The 16,505-nt window shown below is 43.5% G+C and overlaps 2 protein-coding genes across 2 annotated transcripts; one reads left to right on the top strand and one right to left on the bottom strand.

Annotated features, from left to right (window-relative positions):
* On the top strand, window positions 1-12,827 carry LOC123071157 (structural maintenance of chromosomes protein 5). Its single transcript, XM_044494664.1, has 28 exons — window positions 1-491; window positions 712-785; window positions 876-1,025; window positions 1,151-1,255; window positions 1,355-1,500; window positions 2,098-2,209; window positions 2,299-2,454; window positions 2,626-2,747; window positions 2,815-2,959; window positions 3,047-3,112; window positions 4,212-4,340; window positions 4,728-4,826; window positions 4,918-5,083; window positions 5,166-5,311; window positions 5,401-5,464; window positions 5,529-5,653; window positions 5,748-5,825; window positions 6,258-6,330; window positions 7,427-7,530; window positions 8,382-8,498; window positions 9,022-9,099; window positions 9,199-9,298; window positions 9,380-9,434; window positions 11,669-11,717; window positions 11,820-11,907; window positions 12,189-12,261; window positions 12,356-12,459; window positions 12,543-12,827. Exons 1-28 carry the CDS (start codon window positions 77-79, stop codon window positions 12,599-12,601), a joined length of 3,198 nt encoding a protein of 1,065 aa, XP_044350599.1. The 5' UTR covers window positions 1-76; the 3' UTR covers window positions 12,602-12,827.
* A 1,416-nt stretch (window positions 12,828-14,243) lies between these two features.
* LOC123071166 (putative RING-H2 finger protein ATL12) lies at window positions 14,244-15,814 on the bottom strand. Its single transcript, XM_044494671.1, has one exon. It carries the CDS (start codon window positions 15,621-15,623, stop codon window positions 14,442-14,444), a length of 1,182 nt encoding a protein of 393 aa, XP_044350606.1. The 5' UTR covers window positions 15,624-15,814; the 3' UTR covers window positions 14,244-14,441.
* Window positions 15,815-16,505: the final 691 nt, after the last annotated feature.

Here is a 16,505-nt window from a genome sequence, read left to right as displayed (position 1 = left end):
GCCAGCAACCCCAAACCCCAGACCCTCAAAAGAAAAAAAGCCCTAGCCAGCCATTCCCCTCCCGCCGGCGACGGCGATGGCGCCCGCCCGGGCCGCCAAGCGCCCCAAGCTGGATCCCCCCGCCGCCTCCACCTCCTCCGCCGGCGCGCCTCACCAGCGCGGCGACGACGACTACGTGCCGGGCAACATCGTGGAGATCGAGCTCTGCAACTTCATGACCTACGACCGCCTCGTCTGCCGCCCCGGCCCGCGCCTCAACCTCGTCGTCGGCCCCAACGGCTCCGGCAAGAGCTCCCTCGTCTGCGCCATCGCCCTCGCCCTCGCCGCCGACCCCGCCATCCTCGGCCGGGCCGCCAGCGTCAGGGCCTTCGTCAAGCGCGGCGAGGAGTCCGGCCACGTCCGCCTCTCCCTCCGCTCCCAGGACCAGGGCCGCGACATCGGCATCACCCGCAAGATCGACACCAACAACAAGTCCGAGTGGCTCCTCGACGGTACCCCCTTCCCAGTAGAGATCCCCTTTTCTTGCTGCTTGCTCAACACCATAATAACCATATATATATATATATATATATATATATATATATATATATATATATATATATATATATATATATATATATATATATATATATATATATGTAGGAGTACTATTCTTGCTGTTTGCTCAACACCATATACAGAGAATTCATTCCTCCGTTTCCCTTCCTGCAGGCGCCACCGTCCCCAAGAAGGACATTATCGACGTCATCAAAAAGTTCAACATCCAAATCAACAACCTCACTCAGGTCTGTGTGTCATCCTCTTCTCTTCATGGATGGACTAGGCGACTGCATAGCTATACCTGATGACGGTTTGTGCTGTCTCTCTCGATTTAGTTTTTGCCCCAAGATCGGGTGTGCGAGTTCGCAAAGCTCACCCCCATCCAGCTGCTAGAAGAGACCGAGAAGGCCGTGGGCGATCCCAATTTACCTGTTCAGCATCGCCAGCTTATAGAATGGAGCAAGGAGCTCAGGATTCTTCAAGTGGTAAACATCAATCTTCCATGTTTTCCGCAACATCTGAAGCTAGCTTCTCTGGCTTCATTCATACACACGGTCTCTTACGTACCAGCCAATTGATTGACCGCCGAGCTTGTGTCGAATAATTTCAGGCCGTAAAGCAAAAGGAGCAGACCTTGAACAACCTCAAGGCCCTCAACGCCGAACAAGAAAAAGATGTCCAACGTGTCCGCCAAAGAGATAAGCTCCTCAAGAAGGTCCGTTGTATTGTTTCTCTCTGATGAATGCCATTGATATAGTCATTTAAATTCCCATGACATTCTCATAATACTCTTTGCTGGTTGATTCTGCCGTAGGCTGAGCTAATGAAGAAGAAATTGCCGTGGCTCAAATACGACGCCAAGAAGGCGCAATTCCTTGAGGCGCAGGAGGAGGAGAAAAGTTTCAAGAAGAAAATGGATGATGTAACCAAAATCTGGCAAGATGCAAAAGCCCCCATCGAGTATGTACCACAGCCAATAGGATACAACTCATGTACTCCCTCCATTCCTAAATATTTGTCTTTCTAGAGATTTCAACAAGTGACTACATACGGAGCAAAATAAGTGAATCTACACCCTAAAATATGTCTATGTACATCCGTACGTGGAAGTCCATTTGAAATCTCTAAAAAAAACAAATATTTAGGAACGGAGGGAGTACTAAATTTCTTCACTTGCCAAGTCACTTTATACATGTTTCTGGAAGTCCCTAGTAGTATTTGGTTCGGTGTTTTCCCTTGTGTGCTGTATCTGATATCCCTTTTCAACACCTTTTTAATTCGAATGCACACTGTTTTGCTGATCTGTCACTTTTGAACTAGTATCCTTTTAACACTTCTGAACTAGTATTCCTTCGTACAGAAAAAAAACTTAACTGGAACTCAATTTCTGGTTACATGGGTGATATATAGCATAATGCTTAATTTTGAGATTGCATTTCTGGTTCAATAATGTTTCTATTTCACGAAGCAACCTTGTGTGTCTTCTTGAGATACCTAAGATTGAGGTTCTGATTTCTAATGGAATACACATCTTCTTTCTTTACCCTGTTTATATAGAGGGCTCAAGAAAGAGAAAACGACAATTACTTCAAGTATGAAGAAGATAGCCAACCAAATAAATCAAAACACAAACAAGCGTCGGGAAGTTACAGATGACGAGATTCAGCTGGTGCGTACCCCCCTTTTTCCCCCCGCTCAAATCAGCTCCTGAGTGCAGTTTGGTCTGTTGTCAATCCTTGACACATTTCGTTGTATCAGAGTGCACGATTGAAAACCACGCTTGATGACATAGAAGATCTGAAAAGGCATGAAAAGAATCTGCAACAAAAGATCTCAAAGGCTAAGGAAGGTCTTGCTGCTGCTGAAAGGGAACTTCAAGATCTACAACCATACGAACCACCTAGAGATGAAATGGTTAGTTTTGTTACTTTAGTTTCCACGATCTTTTGCTTTCCATGATTCCATCTGTACAGCTCAGTTGGCACCTATAACCAACTGGTATCCTATCCAGTCTATGTGCTCACAATAACAGTGTTCATGAGCAATGGTATCTACACCTGTGGCTAAGTTATTTATTTTTTGCAGACACAACTAACAAATGATATTGGACATAAAATTTCTGGCATAAACAAGCTGAAATTCATACGGAAAGAGAAGGAGCAGCAGTTAACACAAGAGAGAGAAAATCTGAGGAAGTGTTCTGATAGGTATCCAGCTTATCAACTACCATCTACACTATCCGTGACATGGATACCTAATGCACCTTTACTACAGGTTGATGCAAATGGAAAGTAAGAACAATAAGCTACTCCAAGCATTGCAAAGAGCTGGTGCTGAAAGAATCAATGAAGCATACTCTTGGGTGCAGAACAACAAAAATATGTTCAGGGGAGAAGTTTATGGGCCTGTTCTCCTTGAGGTTTGTTTAGTTGGTTGTATGCCTACCAACTGCTGCTTTCTCTGCATCCAAGATTCTTATCATGATACTCTCTTTGACTGATTTCAGGTCAATGTTCAGAGTAAAACTCACGCTGGTTACTTGGAAAGCCATGTTCCAAACTATATATGGAGGGTACTGTTACTATGATAATTTTTCATGTTTAGTTGCTAAATCCTGGTGTGCATACTACTTATTGTTTTCCTTTACTTTAGCATTTCCACTGAATATTCTCCCTCAATTCATGATATGGTCGGCTAGCATACCTAGGAGGCACACATTGAAGTAATACTTTACAGGACTCAGAGCGCATCATGCAGTGCATTGCAATGCTAAAAAATTATTTAGGAAAATGAACTACTCTCATCACTGATCCTGCTCTTAGGCAATTTCAGTAGAATCAAATTATTTGGCAATGTCAGGTAACTTGTGGCATTATTAGGAGATGAAATTGCTATGCGTATGACCTTGGAACTATATATCGAAAAATCCAAGCAACCAAAGAATCTGCCTTGGAGAACAACATTAAACTTGTCGTCCGGCTGGCCAGAAGGCCGTTTGCTAGTGCTAAAGTTGAGACATAACTGGGCATGACGTACTGCTGGTACCAGTGCTAGAGCTGGGGTCGGGCGGGAATACCTGTACATGTTTATGCAACACCCATGCCTCGCTCTGGCACCTCTTTCTCGCTGTCATACATGTCCGAGAAACCTGCTCATTTACAGAAGAGCGATTCCAACATATCAGACTTTGCAGATAATCAATTATGCTGTGTTAACATCAGACAGTCAATCCTAAGCAAGTACGGTCTGTCAAACTTATAGAGATAGTCCTATACTCCTATCCTATCGAATGCTACTTGCATTTTGTGCATCCTAGGTAGTCATGCTCGGCATATATTATGAACTGGAGGTAGTATTCGAGGCATATATTATGAACTAGGGTATAAAGCAAGGGGTCTTTGATCGAACCGTGGCAGGTCTACTAGTGGATGTAGGTTTTTTGCCATTGTGCACTTGTCCTATGAATGATTAATGTGCAGAGTAGACTGATTGTCCAGTCACTGAAGATGATTAGTGTCCAATAAGACGGCATGCCTGCAAACTTTTTTTAGATATTATTCCTTTGCTTACTGTCTGTATTTCTTTTGCAAATCTTGTCAATTATCTTATTGATTTCAATGTGAAAACATTATATCTGCAACAAATAATTGCCATTTCGTTGTGTGTGCCAGTCATTCATTACACAGAATGCTTCCGACCGTGACCTCTTGGTTAGACAACTGAAGCAATATGGTACTCCTATTCTGAACTACACAGGGGGCAATAGCATCATGTGTGAGCCATTGAACATTACCCCAGAGGTCAGCACCTATATGCCAATCAAAATTAGCATTTTAGGGCATCGATGTTTGTTACTTATTGTTTCTCTCCTGTTTGTTTTATGAGCGCTATTTTGTTTTGAAATCTTTCGTGTTACAACGTGTGCATTAAGAGTTAAAGCTAGTTTCTCTCTCTCATTAGTTTCATCGTCTTCTCTAATTGTTTATGCATGAACAATTCACTTCACCACACAAATCGTCATCTCTTATCTTAGGTACACACTTAATGTGAGGACATCATAGTAAAGTAATCGTCTTTGACTTCATCAATATTGGATCTTTCTTTATCGTTGTTCCCAGTTAAAATGTGCTCAGCAAAAATAAAACCGAGGGGTTAAAATTTCAGTCTGTTAATTTTCATTTTGGCAGATGAAGCAACTTGGGATCACATCAAGACTCGATCAAGAGTTTGATGCTCCTCCTGCTGTAAAAAATGTTTTGATTACTCAGGCTTCAGTGGATCAATCGGTATACACTGCTTATATCCGGTTCATGAATCTGCACCAAGTTGCACTGGTTATGACTTTAAAGAATTTGCTTCTTTTTTATGTCCATGCAGTATATCGGTACAAATCAAGCAGATCAGAGCGCAGATGATGTGGTAAAGTTAGGTATTAATGACCTTTGGACTCCACGTAACCATTATCGATGGACCAGATCAAGATATGGTGGCCATTTGTCAGCAAATGTAGATTCAATCTACCCGTCGCGCCTCTTCATGTGCGGTATGTATTATGATCGCAGCCTTGATAAGTTATTCGCTTATATGGTTCACCTATGCCTAATGCTTGTCAGCTTTTCTTGCAGACGTGAATGTTAGTGACATTGAAATACTTCAATCTGAAAAGGATGAACGCACAAAAAATGTTGAAGGCATGGAGGAAGCCTTAAAAGAGCTCCAGAAAGATCAGAGAAAATTAGAAGATGAAGAGGCAGAATTCCGCAAGAAAAAGGTTTCAAATATTTTAATGTCACTAAATTATATTCAAGTATATCCCAGTTGTCTCTGATAATGGCTATCTTTTGATTGTCCTATTATCAGGAAGCGATTACTGACAGGGTGAGGATTGAAAAGAAGAAGCGAGAAGACCTACAAAGGCGTGTTGGTATGGTACTTTTTCCCCTGTTCTTCTACATGTTGCTTGTATAATATGTTGTTCTTCTATCTAGATTTGAGAAGAAGAACTCTGGAGGACATATCAAAAGAGGAGGATGTGGAATCCAGCACAAGAAAGCTTACTGATCGGCTAGCTAAGTTAAATGATGATCGATTTCGAGCATTGCTAAAACTCAAGGTTAGTACCTCGTAAACTAGCTACCAATATTTCGTTTATCTTGATCATCATCAAAGACTATGTTCTTACTTCAACTTGATTTTCATCCTCTTAGAATTTACTTGTTGAAGCTGTTGCTCTCAAATGGAGTTATACAGAAAAGAACATGGCTTCTATTGAGCTTGATACAAAGGTATGCTCATTAAAGCAATTACATATGTAAAACTGACTTAAATTGGATGGCCTTAAAACTTGTATTTTTACATCATATTACATTGTACCTAGTAGGCCAGTACACATACATAAATAAATTGCACTGTTGGAAAGTTTGCAGTTTACACCCAATTAATCATCACAATTGTAGAATGTTTCTGTAAGATAATGGTTCGTTCTAGTAGTTTGGTGCAACTTCCATCAACAGTGCACAAACCAGAAATAATGGCATAGGAAAATGGTGAGCTCATTCAACAACAGTAGATGCTCATATTTAGGTTGATCCATGTCTCTAAACATTCTCGTGACATGAAATTATTTGGCCTGGTATCATCAAATGGAAATATTAAAAGTTTTGGATACCCAACGTTTGTGTGTGTTTTTCTCTTTGACTGTTGTTTGCATCTCATAGATATGGGAGATGGAAAAGGATGTGAAGAAACATGAAAAGGATGTTGCTGGCGCTGCCAAAGAATATGAAAACCGTGAGTTGTTGCTAAAATCAATTGCATATCTGTTTTTAACAAGTATATTGAAAATATTGCTAGTGTAGTCAACTAAGCTGCCAGAAAATATCTTTGAAGATATTAGTGGGTAGAGCGATTAAGCTGTTCTTTCTTCCCTTTTTCCTTTAAGATTTTGCTATGCTGTGATTTCTTTGGGTCTACAGTTACCGGGCACACGTTTTATGTAATAAACACCATGCTGCATACTCATTGTTTTGCCTTGTTACAAAATATCAGTGAATAACTTAGTAGTTTTTACTTAATTTTCAGCATGATTTTGTGTGTTACTATGCAATATGTTGTTGCACTGCTTGCTGATCGACTACTGTTATCACTATATGTCTGCATGATCATATTACTGCAAACATGCACAAAAAGGGAGATCAGCAAGTCATTATTTACAATAGGAATGTTGTTTTACAAAATGACCTTCAACATTGTTTGCTGCTAGCCGGTTAGACCCATGAAGTTCGTAAAAGGCCAGGCCTCAGATAACTTCGCTGGCAGCAAGCCTGCGCAGGAGCTTGTCACTGAAGACTTCATTATCTATCCAGTCAATTAGTCAAAGATATGAATATCTTAAAGAAGATTTGTGCTTTAATTTACAAGTTTGTTGGTATTCCTTCCTTGTAGCCGGGCCTTTTGACATATCTTTCAAAGCATAAACACTTCCTTTGTCTTTGTAGTATTTGGCCCAGGATCGAAGTTCACCATACCTATAATCTTGGAAAGTCAGTTTCTACCCGAAAGATAACTTGTTCACCAAACCAAACTGTTGCAATTGCAACCTAGTCCTTGAAATCCAGCAGTATATTATCACCAAAATAATGCTGGGAAATCCCCATTTGGAGCTTCACTGAGAAGTTATACGTGCATATGCATTTGTTGAATACCTCTTGGCCTTCAAACAGTCAATATTTTATTTTGGCACTTATTGCAATTGATCAGCTGAAGCAAATTTGCCTGGCCATTTTTTTTTTGAAATAGATCTAAACTGAATAGTTGATATTCCTGACGTTGATTGACGGATAGTTTCTGTGTTTCATAATGGCTGTTTCTCAAATTTTACCATCAGGTAAAAAAACCACTCAAGAGCATAAGCAGGTGATGCTTAAGGCAAAACAGCATGCAGAGTCAGTATCTATGATCACAGACGACCTTGCAAAAGAGTTTGAGAAGGTATGCCCTGAACTAGTTTTAATAAACTCCGCCTAAAATTATTGTAGTATTTCAATTTTTTGCAGTAGAAGTTCAACATATAAGAACTCAAATGTATAAATGATGAAAATGAGACATTTGGGAACAGAACAGAACAAGGTTGTAGTATCTATGCTTATTGTAGTTTCATTTTCTATCACAACTATGGTGGTGCCTAGTGAGTTAGAAGGTATAAACTTTTTGATGCAAGAGGTAGAAATCTCTCTACCTATACTAAAAGCATCAGAAGTGTCACAACAAGGTTAGAAAGTGCAATGGAAACACCAAGTGCGATCACCCTTCAAGACTTCAACCATTGGAGTGTGTATTTTGTCAATTATTTGATGTACCTTTTCTTTTGGTTTTTGTGCTTCCTGATAGAGAGAGAATGGTCAGAACTCTCTTTGAATCTTACTTTGATACCCCAATTTTCACAATAGGGTAATGGGCCAATAGTCTCTCAGCTTCCAACCCAATCACCAAGAGTGTTACTCTTCTTATAATGAAAGAAGTTTATTCGATCTTAGTTCCTTAGAATGCCCCCCCTCTACAAATCCTCATTATATGTGCTTGTCAAGAATTATCTTATCATGGCCATATAATAGTGTCTGATGCATTACTGTTCATGTGTTTGGATTGGTTATGCTGCTTTTGCGTCTAGCCCAGCCATACAACCTGCAAGTTTCTGTCCATTCTTTGACTCTGCAATACCCTATGTGCTGGTGTTTTCTTGGACCAGATAAAAACCTGTTGTCTTAGCTGCATACATATGCCCTTGTCCACCCCCCCCCCCGCGCGTTTTTTTTACGGTTCCATTGCCTTTCTAATTGCAGATGGCTACTACTATAGAAGACCTGGAGCTTGCAATACAAGACACTGAATCGGAAGCAAATTCTATGCTATTCCTCAATCAAAACGTTTTGCAGGAGTATCAAAACCGGCAACGTGAGGTACAACAATCTACTCACTGATGAGTGCATTCTTGCTTCGTACTTTTGTCCGGCAGGAGTATTTCTTTTTCATTGTTTTTGGTTAACTTTAGCAGAGTTCCCTTGTCACAAACGTAGCAGTAGCCTTGCGATAGACGCATCAACTTGGGCTTCTTGAAACTTGCTCTAAAGCGTAACTGAGGGAATCATTGGTGGGGTCCGAAAATACTTGTCATCAAAATGGATAAAAGGGGATGTATCTAGAAGTAAAATACGTCTAGATACGTCCCCTTTTGTTCATTTTGATGACAAGTATTTCCGGACGGAGGGAGTAGCATAGATAAAGGTAGATTGGAACCTTGAACCGTTCAGAGTTTGAGCTGATAGATTCACGCCAAAGAAAATCTCTTCATGTGCCCGATCATAATATGCTCCTTTGAGCTACTCATCAGTCTGCTTCTTGCCTACTTCTACATTGATTTTTTTTGGACCCCGTTCTACATGGATTATAGCTACTGAGACATTGCTTATCTCAATTGTGTAGATTGTATCAATATCAACAAAACTGGAAGATGATAAAGCAGAATATGAGAGGTGCTGCTCTGAAATAGAAACTACAAAGGTTGAAACATTTCATCTGATGACCTATATTGCCATCACTTCTCAACCTTTTGCGATCTTGTCACTCCTGAGTCCTGACTTGACTTTGCTGATTTTGTAGGGTAAATGGCTTCCAACTCTCCGAAGTCTTGTTTTAAAAATAAATGACACCTTTAGTCGCAACTTCCAAGAAATGGCTGTTGCTGGAGAAGTTTCACTTGGTATGTATGCCCGATCTGTTTTATGTCATTATTTGTGCACTTGTGTGTAATGCTAAGTGCTGTACCTAAATTTCCTGGCAGATGAGCATGGTCTCGATTTTAGTCAATACGGTATTCTTATAAAGGTGAAGTTTAGGTAAGTTTCTTTTCCCATGCTGTTTTATTATTTCTTGCAATTGGGCAAAGAATAACTGCCACCACTGGACTTTGCTCAAAATTGTACTGTTTCTTGATGCCTGATGGCAACCACACCAGTTACTACCTCCTTTTTGGGTTATAAGGCTTGCGCGTATCTCTAGGTTGACAAATAGACCAACGTAATACAAATTATGTATCACTAAAAATTTATCATTAGAAACTTCAGATCGTATACTTTCTAATGGTATAATTTCTAGTCTATACAACTCATCTTATGTTGGTCAAATTATAGATTTAGGGATACGCACAAGCCTTATACACCGGAAAGGAGGTAGTAGTGCCTATGTCTAGTTTACTTAAACCTGGAGTAGGATGGGGTAGCCATGACCCACGATTAGTCATACCAGATGATTCAACAACAACAACAACAACAACAACAACAAAGCCTTTAGTCCCAAACAAGTTGGGGTAGGCTAGAGGTGAAACCCATAAGATCTCGCAACCAACTCATGGCTCTGGCACATGGATAGCAAGCTTCCACGCACCCCTGTCCATAGCTAGCTCTTTGTCGATACTCCAATCCTTCAGGTCTCTCTTAACGGACTCCTCCCATGTCAAAATCGGTCGACCCCGCCCTCTCTTGACATTCTCCGCACGCTTTAGCCGTTCGCTATGCACTGGAGCTTCTGGAGGCCTGCGCTGAATATGCCCAAACCATCTCAAACGATGTTGGACAAGCTTCTCCTCAATTGGTGCTACCCCAACTCTATCTCGTATATCATCATTCCGGACTCGATCCTTCCTCGTGTGGCCACACATCCATCTCAACATACGCATCTCCGCCACACCTAACTGTTGAACATGTCGCCTTTTAGTCGGCCAACACTCCGCGCCATACAACATTGCGGGTCGAACCGCCGTCCTGTAGAACTTGCCTTTTAGCTTTTGTGGCACTCTCTTGTCACAGAGAATGCCAGAAGCTTGGCGCCACTTCATCCATCCGGCTTTGATTCGATGGTTCACATCTTCATCAATACCCCCATCCTCCTGCAACATTGACCCCAAATACCGAAAGGTGTCCTTCCGAGGTACCACCTGGCCATCAAGGCTAACCTCCTCCTCCTCACAGCTAGTAGTACTGAAACCGCACATCATGTACTCGGTTTTAGTTCTACTAAGCCTAAACCCTTTCGATTCCAAGGTTTGTCTCCATAACTCTAACTTCCTATTTACCCCCGTCCGACTATCGTCAACTAGCACCACATCATCCGCAAAGAGCATACACCATGGGATATCTCCTTGTATACCCCTTGTGACCTCATCCATCACCAATGCAAAAAGATAAGGGCTCAAAGCTGACCCCTGATGCAGTCCTATCTTAATCGAGAAGTCATCGGTGTCGACATCACTTGTTCGAACACTTGTCACAACATTATTGTACATGTCCTTGATGAGGGTAATGTACTTTGCTGGGACTTTGTGTTTCTCCAAGGCCCACCACATGACATTCCGCGGTATCTTATCATAGGCCTTCTCCAAGTCAATGAACACCATATGCAAGTCCTTCTTATGCTCCCTATATCTCTCCATAAGTTGTCGTACCAAGAAAATGGCTTCCATGGTCGACCTCCCAGGCATGAAACCAAACTGTCCGCCTATGTTGTCTCAACATAGCCGGTCCCAAGCCCGGGTAAAGGAGGAGGGTTGTGATAGGCTTGGCGAGCCAACGTAAAAACTCAGCCACTCTTATGGAGATGAAACCCAAAAGATAGTCATACCAGATGATTATCAGGCTTTTTTTATTGCCAAGAGTTGATTGTATTCTAGGATGTGTTTAAGCATAATCCTGTGATAAGCACTCTTGAGTTTTATTTATTAAGAAGTAAAATGTTGAAATAGATGATTGTATCATATACTCCTTTTTTTTACAGCATTTCTTATTTCTCAGGAGCTTTAGCCAAGTTAACGCTTGGTCCTTGCGTGTTAATCCGTTATTTTCAACATTCGGTTCATCTAGTAGGATATAAACAATCTGTCGAGTGTTGTTTCAGAGAAGAATATTATTTATTTGCCTGGTCTTATAGGATTTTCTGTTAAATACTCATTCCGTTTTTGCCTATCTGTGTTTGCTATGTAGCATAAGAAGGGCTCCTACAATGTTTTTGTTGGACATTATTCTGTGGTGTTATTTTCTTTCTTGTAAAATGAAATGTGAGTATTGTTTTGCTACAGGCAAACCGGTGAGCTGCAGGTGCTAAGTGCTCATCACCAATCTGGAGGGGTATGGATAAACGCTGTCTGTCTCAGATGTGTATCTTGTTTGCACCTTTTTATCTCTGCTGTGTGTTGTTATAGTTGCTATTTATTTTCATGTCACTTGTAGGAGCGGTCAGTTTCTACCATCCTGTATCTCGTATCGCTCCAAGATCTTACAAACTGCCCATTTCGGGTGGTTGATGAGATAAATCAAGGCAAGGCGATACCTCTGTTTTTTTACCATGCAGTGCTACTCCCTCCATTCCCAAATATTTGTCTTTCTAGACATTTCAAATGGTTACAACATACGGATGTATGTAGACATATTTTAGAGTGTAGATTCACTCATTTTGCTTCGTATGTAGTCATTTGTTGAAATCGCTAGAAAGACAAATATTTGGGAACGAGGGAGTAGTAAACATTATTAGACATGCAGGATTGAATGAATGAATGGTGCAGTAGCTAACTTGTCCACCCCCAAAAAACTTGCATGTAGGAATGGATCCCATAAACGAGAGGAAGATGTTCCAGCAGCTTGTGAGGGCGGCGAGCCAACTCAACACACCACAGTAAGTCTTGGCGCAACAGACAGTTTGACCTTGTAACTAACTGATTAACCTGATGGGTCGGTATGGTTCATCGAATGTGGCTGCTGCTGTGTAGGTGCTTCCTGCTGACACCCAAGTTGCTGCCTGATTTGGAATATAGCGACGCGTGCAGCATCTTGAACATCATGAACGGTCCCTGGATTGAGAAACCAGCCCATGGTAATGTATAGTTTTTATAGCGGATAGTTGACTTGTCCTTGCCATTGTGGAAGCTGATGAATGATGCGCTGCGACTGTTGCAGCTTGGCGCGGGGGAGATAGTTGGAGAAGCGTCATGGGCTTGGCTGGGAGCGGGAATTGAGTCTCCTCTCCTGATGATCCACAATTACCACTTGGAAGCTGCTGCTGTGTGCTGCTTTTGGGATGTAAATATAGCTAGCCTAGCTGGGTTTAGTAGGAGGCGTGGAGCGGGTAATGGCTTAGCTGACTGCATAGCCTTGTTATTATCCACAATCGGAGTAGATGCAAACAATTAGTATTATTAAGTTAGTAGTAATTCAGTTGAGTATACGTACTATTTATCAGCAGTTAGTAATTGGGTGGGTGTGAATAGTTAAAAGTAGGGGGGGGGGGGGGGGTGTAATCGGAGCAGGTAAGGGATGATGACTCAAGTGTTATCCTTTTGATTGACAAGTTGTTTGAGTTTGACTCGTCCTTCTTCTTTCTTGTGCAATATTATATCATTATTATACGAAGGTAGCATTAGATGACAAACTGAAACTTGGTATGTATGCCCTTGTGTTTGTTTTGTTTTGTTTATTGCACTAATTAATAATTAATTACAAATAGGCATACGTCAACGACTGACTGACAGACTGACAGCTGCTTGGGACTATTTATTTGTTTTACACACAAATATAAGAGAGAGTAGAAGAGAGCAGTTGTTAGCTAGTGACTTTTTAGATTTATTATTATTCTGTTTCCTTGAACCTAGTGACTTTCTTTCTTTCTTGATTGCTTGCTTGCTTGTATCTAGATAGTACATACATACATAGATACATACAACCACATCCACATTGGTTTGCTTTGGTTTGGTTTGGTTTGGTTGACCTCATCACCATTATGCAATTCAGTTCAAGTACAAACGGATAATATCTGGTGCATTATTCATGTCCAGCTCCAGCTCCAGCCAGCCATTGATCAAGCTCCAACTGCCGCGGTGGTTGAGCAACTTGATTACTCCTATTTTCTTTGTTTGTTTGAATAACTATAAGTTGATTAACTATTTGTAATCTTGCTGTTTGTGCATACATACATACATACATGCTAACTCTAGCAGCAGCAGCCAACCACATGCCTGCCAGGTAGCCAGACTCACACGTTGGCCGGTCTAATATACTAATTCTCATAGTCATGGCTCAGTGGTGAGACTGAGAGCTGCATCCAAATAATATTTCCCATACATACATTCATGTATGTATGTAGTAACATGTAGTAGCAGCAGCAGTTAGACCTGGCTACCAATTATTGCATCATTTTTTCAATTGGTTTCTCACATGACATGATTTTGGTGCACACACTAGTAAATACTGATTAGAGATTGAATCATCATGTTCAACTCAAATTTCTTTATTTTTGACGGTAAAATGCATGGGAAGACTTGTCATTGGCCAGGAGAAATAGGATTTTACAACCAACCCAACCCAACCCAACCCGGAGAAGACTTTTGGATGCTACGCTTGATGTGCACTGTGATCAATCTTTCTTTCTTGATTGATTGATTGATTGATAGAGCCGGTCATAGTTTCTACCATCTTTATTTTCATTTCTTTACACACACAAGGAGACGACCATCCTCCTTCCTCCTCCTGGCCGTTGGCCGTGCGATCAAGCTTGAATCTCTCTCTCTCTCTCTCTCTCTCTACTAAAGTTTTGTGGCATTTCAGTATAATAACTGGAGTAGTAACTAGCAATTCCATGCATGTGTGCTTCTTGCTAGCCTATATATGCACAATTGTATTGTACATACATACATACATACATACAGTCAATACATGGCTTGAGGTTGAGGTGCAAGATGAGATCACCGTTTTTGTCATCTGCTTGCCTAGCTTGAGCACTGGATTGGGTTGATTTAATCTTTGACTCACTCATTGATTGATTGATTGATTGATTTAATCTTTTAATTTCTTCACATTACATTACACACGGAGGCGGTCCTCCTCCCTGCTCCTCGCGGCGAACCACCGCGCCGTCCGCCGCGCGATGGGCACCCACCGCTGCCGCGCCCTCTCCTCCTCCTCCGTCGCCCTTACCGCCACCCGAGGCAGCCGCACCATCTCCGACATGGACCGCACGCCCGACGACACCAGCCTCGACGCCGCCGCCTCCGACCCGCCGCACCCTCCCAGTCCCAACCCCTTGCTGCCGCTCCCGCTCTCCACCTCCAGCAGCCGCTTCTTCTGAATCTCAATGGACATGCGGGCGCCGTCGTGATCGTCTCGGTCGTGCTCCTGCTCCTCTCCCACCAAGATAATGTCGTCGTCGGGATACGGGTAGGGGAAGCGCCCGCTGGAGACGGAGCGCAGCATCTCGGTGTCCAGCGCGATGAGGTCCGCCGAGTTGAGGTCGCTCCACCGGCTCTTGAACACGCTGTCCGACACCACGATGCGGTGCCGGTGCCGGTCCAGCTTAGTGTTAGAGTCATCAGCAGCATCGCCACCGAAGCGCGCCGACGGCACGCGCTCGACGAAGATGCCGGCGAGGAGGTCGCGGCCGGACGACGGCGCGGGGCCGGCAGCGACGGCGGCTGCGTCGTCGCCTGCGCCGAAGACAAAGCGCGCGCTGGCTGCGGCGTACTTGAGGCCGAGGTCGGCGTCGTCGGGGTGCACGCGGGCGCGGCAGAGCGGGCAGCTGGCGCTGGAGTGCAGCCAGCGATCGACGCAGTCGAGGTGGAAGGCGTGGCGGCAGCGGGGGAGCAGGCGGAGCAGGTCGGCGTCGTCGAAGCGGGCCAGGCACACGGCGCACTCCAGACCCTGCCGCGCCCCGCGCAGCGCCGCGAACCGGAAGAAGGGCAGCGACTCGATGACCGCCTTGCCCACGCCGGCGCTGGCCTCCGACTCGATCAAGGCGTCGGGGGCGGGCGCGCGGGAGGGGCTGGCGGTGGTGGTGGCGGGGAGGAGGGGCGTGTTGGCGGGGTGGCAGAACTTGGCGTACATGAGGAGGAGGAAGGTGAGGGAGAAGATCATGGTGAAGATGCCCACCACGATGGCCACGCTCGGCCGGAACGACACCTTCACGCCCGCCCCAGGCGGAGTCTCCTCCGCCGCCGGCTGCGCCTGTGTCCAGCAGACCAGCAGCAGGAGCAGCATGATCTTTGGCATGGCCACGCACGATTGGTCGAACGGTCCAGGTCAGTGCTGCGGGGTTGACCGCGCCATGGAAATGGACAAGTAGTAGACTACCCAGGAGAGGTGGGAGTGGAACCGAATCAAGGAGGAAGGAATGAGGCCGACGACGACGACGACGACGAGAGAAGAAGACGAGAGAGAGAGGTTCGGTTTGGTTGCTTGTCTTGTTCTCTCTGTGCCGACGTGGTCCGCTTGGGTTGCTTATATCATCACTGACTTCCTCCTCTACGTGGTGGGTCCCGCTCATCCCCCAGTGCATGCCATGCCACTTGTCTTTTCTTCCCTTCAAAAAAAGAAAAAGAAAGTGCCTTTCTTCTTCATCGGACCGCCGGATCATACATACGCAAGGGCGGCCACATATATGATTTGACGCCGCCTGTCATTTTTCTTCTTCAATTTTTGTCACGTAGGATGAATTGTTTTTGATGTACCAAGGTAGGAGTATCATATTTCTTCTTCTGATAAACATAGGTTTTATTGTCCCTCAAAAAAACCCACAGGTTTTATTGACTTTTGACGTATCATCGAGGCCATGTATGTAACCATAAAGAATTCACACTCAGCTAGCCCGTGCATAATGAGATGCGCACAACTCATATTGACTCACGCAAACATTTTGACCAACGGTTTGACGAAACAAAGGCAAGCCAGTTCAACAAGACATGCAGCTCCTAGCTTGTATTTCTACCTTGGTAGCTAGAGCATGCCACCGTAAAACAACTCCTTGTGCTCCAGTGGATGTAATATTGGAAATCAACTACTGTATGTGGTACAGAGCCAATGTAAGTATGCACGTGCACTAGTAGAAAACAGGGCTTTGGTCCAGGCCGGGTCAGCCCATTAGCCCCGGTTCAG

Source organism: Triticum aestivum, chromosome 1A, assembly GCF_018294505.1.
Source record: "Triticum aestivum cultivar Chinese Spring chromosome 1A, IWGSC CS RefSeq v2.1, whole genome shotgun sequence".
In the NCBI taxonomy this organism is placed as follows: Eukaryota; Viridiplantae; Streptophyta; class Magnoliopsida; order Poales; family Poaceae; genus Triticum; species Triticum aestivum.
This window is presented reverse-complemented; position numbering and strand designations above follow the sequence as displayed.